At 51.4% G+C, this 15,970-nt stretch overlaps 1 protein-coding gene across 9 annotated transcripts in view; it reads right to left on the reverse strand.

The window, feature by feature from the left end:
* Positions 1-15,970, reverse strand: part of Foxp1 (forkhead box P1) — a 616,519-nt gene that overhangs the window by 38,894 nt on the left and 561,655 nt on the right. For all 9 annotated transcript variants that reach the window (XM_015494919.2, XM_048787006.1, XM_048787007.1 and 6 more), the window contains one exon: positions 7,937-8,041. In XM_015494919.2, coding sequence (XP_015350405.1) covers positions 7,937-8,041 — 105 coding nt within the window. The remainder of the gene's footprint in view (positions 1-7,936; positions 8,042-15,970) is intronic.

The following is a 15,970-nucleotide window of genomic DNA, read 5'->3' on the forward strand; positions in this document are numbered from 1 at the left end:
GGAGTAATGCCAACCTCCGCTGATTTTTATTCCTCTCCAAGACCATAATAAAATTTCCTTATCTGGAAGAGGCAGAATTCCACCTAAACTCATATTAAACCCGAGGATTAATACACGACTGGGGGAAATGTGTGTCACCGTTAAGGTGGAAGTGGAATGACACAGTAAAGAGACGCTGCAGATCGGAAACATCTGGACAGAATGCGGCCCCGTTCGCCCCTCTCCCGAGACCCGCCTCGAAGGGGCTGAGCTCAGGCCCACAGGCACAATGCACTTCTGTGTGTCACCTTACGGAAGAGGCGCAGGAGCAGCAGATCCCAGGACACTCACAGCCCTTCCCAAAACACAGGCAGACAGTCCACAGCAGAGCAGGGAAAGCAGAGGGCCTGCCTTCCGGGGGTGAGAAGCCCAGGCCATTTCCACAGCTGATTCCAGCCTCTGAGTACACAGCACACATAAAATAAATACAGGTCGCAAAAATTAACAAATCATCAGAGCTGTCTCATACATCCTGGGCTGGCTGCGGAAAAACAAGATCATTCTGGATTTATATCTGTAGGTATGGGATTTCCTGGACAGCTAATATCCACAAACAATCAAACACAGGAGGAACCGGGGAAAGCAGCATTATTTCAAATTTGAGCTGAGAGTCGTGATTTGTACAGGGCCGAACAGGAACTGGAGCCGAAACCCGAGGTGAGGAAATTCTTCTGCTAGGCACTGATGGACGCTGCTCCGTTTCTCTTGGCTCTGCGCAGGTCTGCAGGTCACTGGGTGTAGAACACCCCGCCAAGTGAGAATCTCACTAGTTCAGAAACTTTGAAAATGACATCTAGCGTAACCTCTCAATTTAAATAAAATAATAATAATAAAAAAATCGAATGATACTTCACTCAAGAGTCAGAGCTTTTTTATGAGACCTGTTGCCAACATTAGTGTCTCAGAATGATCTCATCTTTCGTCCTGGCTAAATTCCAACACACAATTTCATTAACCCAGGTACCGCAGGTGATAAAACTCATTTTTCCCTAAAGAGACAGCTAAAAAGTACCAGTTATACATTTATGAAGTACCAGCAATCAAAATTATGGATTTTCTAAAAGGTTTTTAACTACTTTTATTGAAAGGAAAATCGCTGTCTCAGACTTTTGTGACACTATTGCTAATAATAAATTTTACCATTTAGACATGCCCGTAATATGGTAGACAGTGTCAATAAAAAGTACAGAGCAAAGATGATCCCTGTCTTTTAAGTAATGCCTTCTAATTACACACCGGAAATGATCACGTGAAACACCTAAGCTAACTGATGCCTCTAAAAATATAATAGCCCACAACAACCTACCTACCGGGATGTTCGTGTGCCGAGGACACGTTGGCAGCTATATGCAGAAGTGTGTAAGCAGACGTTCAAAAATATTTCTAATGCTTTAGAGATTATAAGAAAAATTTAAATTCCATTTGCATTTCTAACTAAAATCTTGTTTGTTGAAAAAAAAAAATGTGTTCCAACGTTATCTGCGTCTCTTAGAGCACGCGGTGGCGGGCCTGCTCCCTCTGGCAGGCCCTGGGCCCTCTCCCTCTCCATCTAAGATTGCACACATCACTAGAGGGCACTGTGGGGTCTGGGCCACATGGGCCTCTTCAAGTACGGGGCAGGTCTTGAACTCCTGAGCACAGTCAACAAGGTTCAAGAAGCAACCTTTCCAGGGGAAAACATGTTTTTCTTGGTAACACCCAATTTGTATTTTTCTAAGACAACTGAAAAATGCAAGATGAGTAGAAAAAGTCCATTTCATTAAAAAAAAAAAGTCCAAAAGTACATTTTGCCATTCTCACCTCAGACCGGACGGGGGAAAATCTGTCCCCATCATCTTGAGATGTAGACTCTGAGGCTGGCCCTGGATTTGCATACACCCACCGCCCAGCCCAGGGCTCCTGCACCCCAACAGGGCGGGGGAGCCCAGGGCCAGGAAGGGTTTGAAACAATTTATGATATCTGGGCTCCTTCGGCTAGGCATATATTAGCGTATACCTGGTTTCTTTAACATACACTTTGTTTTTCCAAAACCACAAACACAGTTGCTGGAATTTCATGTGGAAGTGCTTAAGGGGCGGGAAGTTAACACCTTTGTGATCCCTGCAGCCTGGCGTGGCCACTCCACAAAGGCCTCTTTGTAGGGCTTTCTTGAAATGTTTTCTTAACATGCTCCAAGTAGTTTTAGGCAGGGAAGTAAAGTAAACAAGATGTTACCACGATAAAAACACTTGTGAAAACAGAGCACTCCCCGGTTCCTTTCCCATAGAGCTCTTCACAGTTTTGAAAAGTAAAATTCACAGAGGAGAAATTTTAAAAAGGCAAGGACCAAGAAAACGTCTCCCCCGTCTGTGGCCTCGACCTGCAGAGGGGCTGAGTTCCGTCTCTGGGCATTTTCTCTCAACATTTTGCTGCAGGTCTTCTATCTGAGCTCGCACTGAATTTATTTTGGCTTTCATAAATTATATACATCTGACTAATATGCAAAGGAATTTCTGTTTGGTTTTGGCGTGGGGCTTTTCTCCATGAAAAATAGTCAAAAGAAAAAGAAAAACGTTCAAACAGAATACTGAGCAAGGATAGGAATTCTACTCCTATCACACAAGGAAAACTTTTCCGGGAGTCTGGGAGCCCAGCTCTGACGGGGAGCCCTGCCCGCAGGCTCTGGCCCTGGGTTCCACAGCAGAGCGGGGAGCAGAGAAGGGAAGGGCACAGCTGGAGGGTGGGCAGGCGGGCAGCAGTCACCCTGCACAGAACACCTGGCCTCACTTGGCGTGGCCTGCTCTGACTTCCTGATCTCACCTTCTAAGTCAGACACAGGGAAAGGTGCCCCTGCCAGGGGCCCACCCCCCACCTTGCCAAAGCATCTGGGAGCCTGAGCCTCTCAAATTCTTTTTTCCTTTAAGAAAAGGGCAGAATCGTGAATCCAGGTAGAGACTGAAAGGGAAGAAAATGAGGAATCAGCACCGAGGCCAGTGGGAGGATGTCATGAACCAGGAGCCAGGAGTGTCACCTCTGTCACCTCCGTGCAGCCGGCGGGGGCGGGGGGCTTGTTTTTGTTTTGTGTTGTCCAAGGAGCCTGAGCAACGCAGGGCTTGGGATTTCATGAGGGTTAGCTGAGCACCTGCTGCTCTCAGTCAGGCTAACAAACAGCAGCCACATGAGCAACGCACAGGAGGAGGAGGAGGAGGCCCAACGCGAAAACTGAAACTTGTTTTGAGAAGAAACAGGGACTGGTGTCTGCTGACGCTGATAAAGCCACCCTGCTGCCTCCAGGCAGGGTGACAGCATGGCTCTTTGTGGCATCTCTGAGATCAGGGGTCTGTGGCACCACTCACCTTGGGAACAGGCACTGCAGCTGATCGCAGGGAGGGGAGTCTCTGTCTCTGTTCACCAGCAGGCAGGACAGTCCCTCCTCAGGTCTGCCCTGGAGGCTGGTGGCTCTCTGCCACCAGCCACACTGGACAGCTGCCTGGAGCTTCCTGAACAGGGGCTCTGAGCCCCACGGCGGGAGCTGCAGAAGTCTGTCCCTCCACCAGCAAACCAGGCACCCGAGACCCTGACGCACTGGGCTGGTGGGGAGGTGGCAGGGCCTGACTTATGGGGCTCCTCTGCTTGGGGTGAACCCAAGGACTGGAATCCAAACAAGCATGACCTGGAAAGCAGCGTCCAGGGGGCGTGAAACCACTCCCCACCAGAAGGACAGGGGACACCAAAATGTGGCCCTAAGTCAGACGTGAGCATACCGACCGAGGGGCACAGCCAGGCTCCCTCCTCACATGGCCTCTGTGGACCCCGAGGGAGCAGAGGACAGTGGATGAACAGAGGAGTTGCCACCTTCGGAGCCTGAGGACACTGGCTATCCGCTTCCTCCTGGGAAAACACGTGCCATCCCTGGCCCTGAGGGACATGGCTGTGTGGGACCATTCACAAATTGTACTAAAAAAGAAACGCCTCTTCTAGCCAGACACACAGTGATGCAGGCCCGCAATCCTGGCCACTTGGGAGGCTGAGGCAAGAGAAGCTCAAGTTGGAGGCCAGCCTCAGCAACTTAGTGAGACATTATCTCAAAATTTATTTATTTTTTTTTTAATACTGGGAATATAGCTGAAGGACTGGGGTAGAGCTCAGCGGTCAAGAGCCCATGAGTTCAATGTCCAGCACACTCAGAGAAAAGGTCTCTTCTGATCTCGTGACACAATGGTACTCTGCTGGGCCACAAACCCTCTCTAAATATAAGGCCAGAAACATGTGGGTATTTAAAATCATGCCTCCTTTAAAACACACCTGGGTAGGTAAGGAGAGCTGACGATCTTAGAGCTGACGGGGCAGGCCAGACACTCCACGCAACATGCCCCTCAGTTCCAGCAGCCCCAAGAGGCCGTCCTGCCATGGCCTGTTGCACGCATGGAGGCCGAGGCTCAGGCCGCTGTCCCACACTCTGCGAGGAGCGCGTGGCTTGCTACTTCACTGCGTGTCTCTACACCCACTGCTTTCAGGAGAAGGCCAATGTTAAAATCCATAAAACATATAAAGCAGGGTCCATACCCCAGCTACGCTGCTGTGTGGAGATCTTGCCTCCGCCTCTCCCTGGCTGTGTGACCTTACAGAAACCACCTAACTCCTCTGTGCCTTGGTGTCCTTAGCCTGCACACTGGGAAGACCGCTGCTGTCTGACCACGGTAAGGGCTACTACGAGGACCGAATGAGTTGACATTTGTGAAGGGCTTGGCACTGTCCCTGTGGTGCAGTGTCAGTGAACCACAAAGTAATGCTAGAGGATGTAAAACGGGGGGGGGGGCAGGGGCATCTAGGCAGCGTGGAGGTGAGAGCAGCAGGCGCTCCGTTGAGAACGCCCGGAGAGTCTGAGCACTGCCTGCGTCAAGCTGCCCAGGCCTCAGAGCTCACTGCTGGGAGGGGAAAAGGCAAACCCAAGGAGGGGAGACCCGTGGAGACCCTTCCGCAATCGGCCACCCGGCATCCCTGCAGGCAGGCTTCCACCGCCACTCAATGGTATCGGGCCCAGACGTCGCCCCTCACAGAAGCCACATGGTTTCTACTTGAGCCACGGGATCTGGCCCCACCCTGTAGCCCTTTGCAGGGGAAGAGAAAGCTGGTCTCACTACAAGGCCAGGCACAGCTGCAGGAGAGGCGCATCTGCAAGGCACGCACTCTCCCTGGCACTGAGCAAGAGCCTGAGTCTGGAGGCTCTGAATCTCAGGGCATTCAAACCATGCTCTGGAGGGGCCGAGACCAGCCATGTGCAACTAAGGAAGGCACCGAGAACACGGTGCCTGCTACAGGCCTCTGCCTGCTCGCAGCAGCTCTGCCCTTCCCAGGGTGCCACACTGGTCTTAGCTTTCTGGAGCAGGGTCTCTGGTCCCTAGTCCCCTGCGGGCTCCCTAGGGTGAGCTGCTCCCTCTGCTCTGGAGGCGCAAGCCTGGGTACCACACCTCGATTGACTCGTTCTGGACCAGTGGCAGCCTGTGTTCTTCAGCTCCACTTGGAAAGGGTCCAAGAGTGAAGGGAACACAGAGCAAATAGAAAAACCAATACTCTAACAGCCCTCTGAAGCATCTGGATCCAGCCGCTCCTGAAGCGAGCAGCACTACTGGACTCCCTCGCTTACAGGAGCCAGTTATCATCCCCAACTTGTAGGCCTGGTTCTCCTTAAGACAATTCACGCTAGGTCTGTACGACCTGCAAACCAGTCTGTTCTGGAAAACACAAGTCAACAAATAAGCACCAGGACGCAGCCGTGGCCAGCTGACAGTGGGCACTGCAGCCACACTGAGCCAACAGGCCTGAGAACCTGCCGTGCGAGACCAGGATGCGTGATTGACAGGTGGTCTCCAAGGCAAGACGGAGACCCCCAACGTCCCCAGAGGCAACAGGGACTTTCGCTCACAGCAATCAAGTGCAGGCCCTGTTCCAGTTACCCTGAGAAGCTTCCCTTTAGTACTAGAGCAGGTCTGAATTGCTGTCCCCTCCCTCCCTCTGTGGTCTCTCCCCACATCTGAATCTAGCTATCATCTTATCTTATACATCCACAGACACATACCTCCCATCTACAGATAGGCATCTCACGAGTATCTGCACCTAGATATCTTAACTGTCAGCTTGCGCAGTGGAGCATCTGGGCATTGCCAGGGCTAAATGTCTCCAACCAGTGACCCTGGAGCCTGGCATCCCCTTCCAGCTCTATGGTGGATCCAGGTCACGCAGCGATCCTTCAGCTCTAGGGACTTTGCAATAGTCAGTCATAAGGGGCATCAGGGAGATGTTCACCTGGGGTCAGTGCAGAGGAAGGACTTAGAACTCGGAAGGCTCTTCTGCCCAGTTCTTTCCTCTCCTTAGATAAATATAATTAGGCAAATGATCGGGAGATAGCAAAACAAAGATCTCATAATGATTGATTTATACCAGAAACAGAGCAGAGTATCCCCAATCTGAATGACAGTGACTGGTTTAAACAGAGCATCACAGCTCTCGATATTTAACGGCCATTTTGTTCTCTTTTTCCCCAGTAAAAATATTGGTTATTATTGCCTATGGTCATGCATAGGCTGGGTCCATTTGGACACCATTACACAGCACAGAGTATCATCTGATCCAACTCAGTCCTCACCCTTTGCCCTCTCCTTCCCCTCTCCCCTTCCCTACTCTAGTAGTTCTCCTTCTATTTATTTATAGTTTTTGAAAATTTGTGCTTTATAGACATGTGCACAACTCTCTAAAAGTAATTTTAGCACTTAAGTTTTCAATAACCACATGATGCTCTTGACGTGGAGGAGTCCAGCTGGGAGGCTATGAAGACGACTCACAGGCTTCTATGCATTAGTCAAAAGACTGCCTTCACCAAAATGGCTCCCAGTGGCACTGAGTGTGCCTCTGAGGGGGCTTTATTGCAGATTTGTACCCAGGTCCGAAGAGATAGACAGGGAGACTGTCGTCACCCTGTAAAGGCCACACCAATGGGCCCGCCTGTTTTCTTGGGGCCCACATGCAGGAGAAACGCGTCAGAGAAAGGATGGCGCCCCAAACCCCCTCTATGTCTGTAAGCTGCCGTGCACCCACAGAGGGGGGAGCAGCACAGGTGCCTCTGCCTGTGACAGAGGCACAAGTGTCCTTGTGCACACTAGGATATCGCCACACGATGGACACTGCACCCACACGGCCTTCAGCCTGCAGGTCAGTGGTGTTGTTCTGTGAGGTCAACAAGCAGGGCAGGCCTGTGGCTTAGACCAACATGGAAGGACCTTGGAGAGGCACCCAAGTGCAGAGAGCAGCCTCCCGCTGGGCCAAGACGCACCCACCGCTTCCCAACAGATCTGATGGAGCTCGTGGGAGTGAGCTGCAGAAGGGGGTCTTTGGGCATCCTCCCTGCGAGCCCCAGGAGGTGAACAATGGTCAACAGTAACATGGTTTAAAGGTAAGGAGCAGGTCAGCAGCACTCCCGACCTTACAAAGTCCTCTGCCTTATAGCAAAGAAGGGCCCAGTCGCCCGGGTACAGTGGACCAGCACAGACACCAGCTTTGTCGTCAAGCTAGCGTGTATGCCAGATGTGACCAGCACATGCAACTTAAATAAAAAGTGGAAACTAAAACATCGCGAATTAACAAACAACAACAACAAAAAAATCACTGACACTCTGAGAAATGGCTAAAGTCAGGCTCTTAGCAAGTGTCTCGCTGCCCTTGCCACATCTCCATCGATTTCATCCACCCGCGGTTGGATTCTGTCACTGCTCCTGGGACCGTATGCGGGGCACATGAGCTTAGGGACCACTCTTGAACGGTGGCGTGGAGCCCCAGGTCAGCAAACCCGCGATAAGCCAAAGCGCGAGCATGGGCAGTGACGGCCACAGAAAGCCCAGCACAGAAAAGGACCTCTCTTACTTCAGAAACGACGGGAAGTCTTCACACACGGCCTCGCAGCCCGGCCACTTGCACACGCCGTGTCCGTACAGAGGATGGCTGTGGGGATGCTCTTCGTGGGACAGGCTGAAAGGGAAGCACAAGGACAGGTGTGACTGTGCTGCGAGGAATGTCCTGCAGGAGAGGACATCAAGGACCAGAAACCCACACCCTGGGCGGATGTGACGGGCCTCCCTCTTTTCCCCTGGAATTTACTGATTCCACCTTGGTTTTTGAAAGCAACACGGAAGCTACAAGGGTTGGAACAACACACTCCATACCCCTTTAGACACGATCACAGACACACCAGGCACCCATAGGGTGGTGCGTGGCAGTGTACCACAGGCCCCTGGTGGAAGGCGAAGCCCTCCCTGGGGGCGGAGGCTTCTCCACAAGCTGCAGCTCTCCAGCCCCGTGATTCTGTCTCCAACCCACAATAGGACAGTTTTCTTCCTTTCTTCTCCTGAAACTGCTTTCACATATTTTTTCACACATAATCTTATTCAACAAAGTAAAATACAAGTTAATAATTCACAATAATAAAAGTAAAAGAATTTAGCAAGAACAATCCATCCAAATACACGATCAGGTTTTAGAAAATAACCTGGCCGCTCCAGGAAGACCACACTGCTGCCGTTCCCGACCCAGGCGAGGGTGAGCAGGAAGGGGTTAAGGCTCCAGTGGGGCTCCAATCGATGCGTAATGATTTGGCCACCGGATCCAAGTCACGGGGTGCTTTGATCGGAGCCATGTGGTGCTTGGGGAGGGGGGTCTGTCGCACTCCACGATGAACCGTCTACTCCAATATTTTCTCCTAGGTCTCTGCATCCAGACTTCTTTCAGACAAATTATTTTTACAGTCGTTTCCATAACCTGAGATTCCATCAAACAGAAATGTAAAACTAACAGTGAGAGCCTCCTTCCCACCAGAGCACGCTCCCTCCACGGGGAGGGCGGCCGGGAACTCCTGGGCTGCCTCCCCTGACTTTGAACTTCAAGCACTGAGAATTACGATCTCCCTCTCTCTCCCTCTCTGTCTCCCTCTCTCTCTCTCCCTCTCTCTCTCTCTCACACACACACACACACACACACACATACACACACTCCGGCCTGTGTTTTATGTTACCGTCAGGATGTGTATTCATATCTGTTATCGATCCACATCCTCAGAGCTCGGGTACACAACTGCCACTTGTCCCTGACTTCTGAGGCAATTAATTCCCAGTGAGAGTGCAGGGAGCCCTTAGAACCAGGAGCATTCACAGTCGGCACCTCAGCCAGGGTGACCAGGTCCCTCTATGGCTTCTTAATGATTCTCTGGGAAATCGAAGATAATTTGGAAAGAAGGATGAACTCTTTTGCCCTAAATTAGAAAGCATAGAACCAGAAGCAAAACTAAACAGAAAAATGGCATGTATAAGTCCAGGAAGGTGACCCTCTTGTGAGAACAGCCCAGGACCAGGGCACTCAGGTAGCAGTGTGTGACAGAGCCCCTGGAAGCGTATTTGAGAAGCAGTCAAGAGGGTGGAGCTGCCCTAGCCCCAGAGAGAGCCGCAGCGCCTGTTGATGCTCAGTGCCAGGCTGGTGCATGAATAGAAAAGGATATAAAGCTGAATTTAAAACAGTTACTGAAAATACTAGAAATGAAGGAAAACGTCAACAGTTCTAGAATTCTCACATATTATAAGAAAATCATTAACAAAACAAAAAAACACAAAATGTGTTTCTATCATAGTTTAAGATAAAAAGAAAAGCTCCAATCCTTAGTATTTTCCTCACCAACTTATACTAAGACTTTATGTATTTATTCTTACCATACTAGGGGTTGAACCCAGGGCCTCGTGCATGCTAGGCAAGCACTCTACCACGGAGCTAGACCCCCAGCCCTTTACTAACATTTTTTAAGTATTCTCATACTTTTTATAAGAGCTAATATATTCATTGGGCAAAATTGGGAAAAGACTAAAAAGAAAAAAACTACCCTATAACACACACATGCTTTCCATACACATTTGCATGGAGAATTACATTATTCTTTTCCATCTGACATAATTTTGTTACTAACTTCCCATGTTATTAACCAGTCTTGGAAAATGCTCTTAGTGATGGGTGAGAGTCCACCACCTTAGCTTCAGCTGAGAGCTCAAACTATGCAGTCGATCCTCCTGTCTCAGACGGTGCAGGTCCCTCGTGATCCTTCAATCTGAGTGTGACACTAGAAACAACCTGCACCGGGCAACCCATGCCAGCGCACAACCACTTCCACCAGGAGACCCGCTGGGGGAGCCGAACGTCCATTAATGAGGGCTGCGATTCAGAACCCATGGTCCTCAGCAGCCCCACAGCAGTGCTTTGTGGGATTCTTCAACTCGGAAGCCAGGAGCCTAGTGGGAACCGCAGGGACCGTCACCAGCTAAGGATGGCTAAGGGCTACACAGTTGCACCTCCTGGGCGAGGTGGGACGTGTGCTGAGAATGACAGGAAGGGCGGTAATGCATTCCTGGGACATACCCTGGGCACGTCCTGCTTTTGGGGCAACTTATTTTTGGTGTTGGGGATGGAAGCCAGGGTGCTTGACCACTGAGCAAATCTCCAGCCCTTATAATTCTTTTTTTATTTTTTTGAGACAGGATTGACTTAATCTTTGTTGTTGCAATGCTTTAATAAAAAAAAAAAAGTCATTGGGTTCTCTTTTGCAAAACCAGGCACAAATGGATGGTGGATTTATTTGTCTGAAGGCTCCAAGGCCCCAGTAAAAACTACTCTCCTCTAGGAATTTCCGTCTACTTCCACTTGGTGTCATGACCTCAAAGGACAGAGGAGAACCCACCAGGACCATGCAAGGACAGCCAGGGACATCCAAAGGCGAAAGAAACTCAGCCCCCTGCCACGCGAGACCCCACTGACTGACTCAGGAGGCCTCGTGCATGACGGCCGTTGTGATGGCGCATCTGTATTCTCCAAAGCCCATGCGGTGCCCAGCTGGTGAAGACAGTGCCCCTGCCCACCCAGCCCTCACCTCCCCGTGAAGCCTCGGCGCCAACATCTGGCTTCCACTCTGCCTCTCTTCTAACCGACCATTACCAGCAAAAAGGGAAACACCACGCACACTGCTGTCACTTCCTTTTCAGACAGACGTAAATGTCACCAAGGTCTTTCAAATACCTGTGACTGAGATGAAGGGCGTCTGGAGCAGGTCTTTGGGAGGAAACAGGAGGCTGGCAGGGCCCTCAGGGGCATCCCTGGAAAAGACGGGGCCATACCAGACGTGGTGGCCTCTGGGGCTGGAGGCGGACTGTTCACCGTGTCCTGATTTGTGCCTTCTCAAGTTTCTATTTTGTGCTTTAAAGGAAAGCACGTAAGTGTTAGCTCCTTACACACCCGTGTGGGCACAGTGGAGAAAACTTGCGTGCCGGGCAGGACCTGACGTCAGCCCGCCAAGGGCTGTGCAGAGGTGCTGGGGAAGCCTCCCAGGCTGCAGGGGGGCTGGACGCGACCACAGAGCACTCTGGACGGGGGCTTTCATGTCTCCTCTAGGAGGAGGAACAAGCCTCGGTGTCCTTACTGCCTCGTGGCTCAGAAGGGACAAGAAGAGACATAGAAACTGAGGACAACAAGGTCTCTAACTCAAATGAATCAGAATTCCTTGCACAGGATGAGCCACGGTGGCCACTGACGACTCCAGCACTGAGGGGAGGCGGGTCTGGAGCCTCGGCTGAGTCGTCAGCTGTGCTCTGGCTCCAGCACACGTGAAGGCCCGCTCGGCTCTGAAGGGATCTGGTCACGCCTGCCCCACAGGTGAACTCTAAAACATCAAGGGCCAATGACTTAATAATGTGATTTTTTTTCCAGGTGACTCCTAGGGTGGATATTCCTAGATGTAAAGATCACTGTCCATCTCCGCAGACTCAGCACCTCACACAGAGCACAGGCTTGATGGACGTCAGGAAGATTCGTGAAGACAGACAACGAATACATCGCTCTGTTTAATTTCTGTGCCAACATATTCTCAATTAGTGCTTGCTGATTTTTTTTTTTTAATTTCATACACAAAGAACAGAATTATGCAAAGCTACAGAAGATACCAGACACTTCCTATTATCTATCTGGACCTTATGAAATAGATACAGTGTGTTCAAGAAAAAGCAGTTGACTTGAGTTTTCTTGATCATCCTTGATCTGTGGAGTCAACGTGATCGTAACACAAGGAGAGTGACAGTGTTCCAATGAGAAGATCCGGTGGGCCCAGGAGGCAGGACTCCACGTCAGCACGCCAATGCCACCAATGCGGTGGGTGCACAGTGTCACCCTCGAGGACACCTCCCTTTACTCTCCACACAGAAGCACGGGCCACAGCCCTCCCTCCAGCACTGGCCTGGGCCTCACAGATCTTCCAGAACAAGGGTGGTTCCACCTGGTCGGCTCAATTGCTGCCCCCCAAGTTTTCTCCCTAACCAAATCTTCCAACTAGAATCATTACGTCAACCCGGAGAACTTCTCACTTCTGGGGACAGACGTCTCTAGCAACACTCAAAGTCCTATAAGATAGATCCCCCTGAGTGCCCAAGGGAAGAGGAACCTTTGAAGGACACAGAAAATCTAGACCTGGCCGTAGCCCGAGACATTTCTGCCAACTTGAATGCCAATGTCCCTTCACCTGAAGCCACATCCTGAGCTCTCCCATGCAATGTCCCATGACCCCAGGCCTGCCTTCAAATCTTCCCCTAATTTGTTTTCTACTCTTCCCAAATTTGCCTATTTTCTTCCTCATGACACGTCTCATTCACCTGTGGCAGAAGGTGACATACTGTGCCCAGTACTGAGGCCCATGCCAGAATCAGGAGCTGTGCTTCCCGGCCACAGCAGTTACCCGACAAATCAAGTCACGGAACGTCAATCTTCTCCAATCGCTCAAAGTTGCGGGACCCTCTGTTCCTCCTTTAAGTCCCACTGAATTGTACTTCATACACCACACAGTCCACACACCCGAAGGGTCTCCTTCAATGGTTTTGAGTATGTTCCTCGAGTCGTGTGACCATCGTCACAACCTAATTTGAGAATACTTTTATTACTCTCCCAAACACATCTGGGACCTTCCAGCAGTCACCCCTTTCCCCCAAACATCCACCCCTGCCAATCACAACTCTACCTCCCATCTCCAGAGACCTGTCCTGTGAACAGTGCGCTACGGGCTGGCCTGTGCTCAGTTCTTTGGGGTCTGTATTTGGAATACGGGCCTGTGTGGTGATCCGAGGGGAACACAGGCCATGCTCCAACAGGTCTGCCTTTCAGATAGGCCCAGCGCTATGGTCAGGGTTCCCACTCCTGCGCATCCTTGTCCACACTGGCGATGTGGCTCCAGCCAGCCTCGTGGATGGGAAGGGCTCCTCCTCCAGGGGGCATTTCCCCGACAGTCAACAGCACTGACCCACCTTCATATGCTCACTGGCCATTGTTTTAGCTTCTTCAGAGAAATGTCTGTTCAAATGTCTGTCCTGTCGTTTAACTGGGCTGTCCCTTTATCGCCGAGTTGCAAAACATGTTGACACCTATGTTTTCTGGATTCAAATCTAGCGTCAGTCCACACTTTGCCAAGAGTCACTGCATCTCTCAGTCTCCACGGTGTGCTTGCAAGCACCGGGTTTTCATTACAACGAAGTCCGAGTTATCTGTTTTTTCTTTGCCCTTGTGCTTTTGTTGTTATATCTAAGAAAATATCGCCCAGCCCAGGTGACTTGGGAGTGGGTCCTCGTTTTTCCCAGGGTATAGCTTCAGCTCTCACATTTAGGCCCACTGTCCACTTGGAGCTAATGTCTGCGTGTGATGTCAGGAAAGGGAGCTGGCTGCTTCTGCAGAATGCTGTTCCCCACCACCTGATGGAAACACTTTGTAACCCAACAAACACTCGGCTGCCTGTGTTAAGAACCAACTGAATATAACAACGGGAGACTTCTTCAAATTTTCATTTTCTTTTGATTTTCCAACACACTGTTGTTCTTATTCTCAAAAACATTTATTAATTACGAAACCATTTTTTGAAATTAAACCGTGACTTCTGATATTTGATGGGTGGGGCAGAGATAACTTTTCCATAGACTTAAAACCTTAGCGGCTGAACTTCTTGAAGATGAGTGCCTAGGGGAAAGTCTTTCCCAGGTCCCGCGAACCACTCGTATGCCGGAGATGCTTCTAGAATGAACCCTGTGGAGCGCAACCTCCCATTCTCTCAGGGGCGGGATTTATGTCTAGAAGGGCTGGGGCTCAGCAGGTGAAGACCTCACTTGTCATTAGAGCTATCTATGCTCACACCAGGAGCACGTGGGTCCCCGCCCTGCCCTCTATCTGCCCATCTGCAAGGGAAGGTGCCCCTCCCAGGAAGCACCTCCACACACTTCTGCCAAGGACGTGCAATGCAGCGGGTACAAGTGGCCCACCTGCTCACAGGTAGGCCATGAACACAGGTAGGGCACGAGTGGGTCCTGGCTGCGGGGATGGACTGGGCGGCACCATCCTCCACAGCTGCCACGCTCCTCCGGTCCACCCCACCCCACCCCACCCCAACCCAAGGCCCACTTCATAGCTCCCCTGAAGTAGGGGTTGTCCTGCCTCTCTCCCTACCACCACCTTCTTTGTTCCCACCACTGAGGACTGTCGTAGAGCCAGCCAACACTGACCAGAGACCGGCACCAGGCTGACCCCCACTGCTCATGGCCCCGTGTCTGTCCTTGTCCTCATCCTTGGTCTCGTGTCCGTGAGCACATGCTTCTCAACAACGGCGAGAGGCACAGGGTCCTCCCTCTCAGATCCGTCACGCCCACGCGCTGGTCTGCCTGGCAGAGGGATGCGCCCTCCCGGCCCCACAGGCAGCTCAGCCCCAGAGCCGAGCTGCACCGACTGCCCACACCACCACCGGGTCCAGGAGGTCACGCTGCCCTGAAGCTCTTCCACTAATCCACTCAATGCCCCAGTGGCCAGAAGGAAGACCCTGCTTCTCTTCTCTCCTCTTTACAGGCCTGCTCCTCGGCCACCAGGTCCCGCCCAGTGAGACCCAAGTGCAGGGCAGGGGCTTCTCGGGGCTGAACATGGAAACAGGAATCTGAGAGCATTCCCACCATGAGGCTGTGCCGGACTCCAGTTTTCAAATCAGATAAACCGACAGCAGAATTCTGCGAATAAACCTGAGTGTCGGAACAGGCTCAGCCACACGCGACGACCCCAGCCAGATGGGATGTCCCCAGCCAGACGAGACGGCTCCTCACAGAGGACCCCAGGAAGAAGAGAGGGTGGTCTGGCCACTGTGACAGACAGGGCTCCTGCAACCCCCAGCGCCCCCTTCCACCTCAGAGTTCTTTCTGTTTTTCATACTATCCCCATCTCCTCAAAATCAGCTGGAGTCCAAGTGTGGCCTCGTGGAGAAGAGAAAAGGACAGGCTGAGCGCCCTCCAGTCCCCACATGGAGCATGGGGAAGGGCAGTCTCACATCTGCCTGAGCAGCAGAGGAGGACCAGGGACGCGGGCCTCCCACCTGTTCTCCTGACCTTCTCCCCAGCTGTCGGGAGGACTCTGCTAGGAGCAGAGGGGCTTCTCACTGCACCCCAGAGCTGGCCCACAGCGTGGACGTAACTTCTCACGCGCACACACATACTCGGGTACACACGTGTACTACGTGTTCCTTCAGCAGTTTCCCGAGCTCGCCTGCCTCATGGTCCTACCACCAAGACAAGGGTGTCTCACCAACCCTGTTGAGGGCTGCCTGAGGGAGCGCAGGTGCCCGCCCCCACACACCGGGTCTCCCTCTCTCCCAGGCAGGGAATCCTTGACTCTCCTTCCCCAGAACGCTCATCATCTCAATTTTCTGCTGCTTTTCAAATCATGTTTAATTAGAGGATTTCACATTCCCTTGTGATATGATATTCATGAGTAAAACTTGCAATTGGAGTGACTGTGAATTAGTCTATTAAGTGCCACATTTGTGCTTTTAAACAATGATGGAGATTATTGTTATTATCTGCTCTC

The sequence above is a fragment of the Marmota marmota genome, unplaced genomic scaffold (genome assembly GCF_001458135.2).
Source record: "Marmota marmota marmota unplaced genomic scaffold, marMar, whole genome shotgun sequence".
NCBI lineage: Eukaryota > Metazoa > Chordata > Mammalia > Rodentia > Sciuridae > Marmota > Marmota marmota.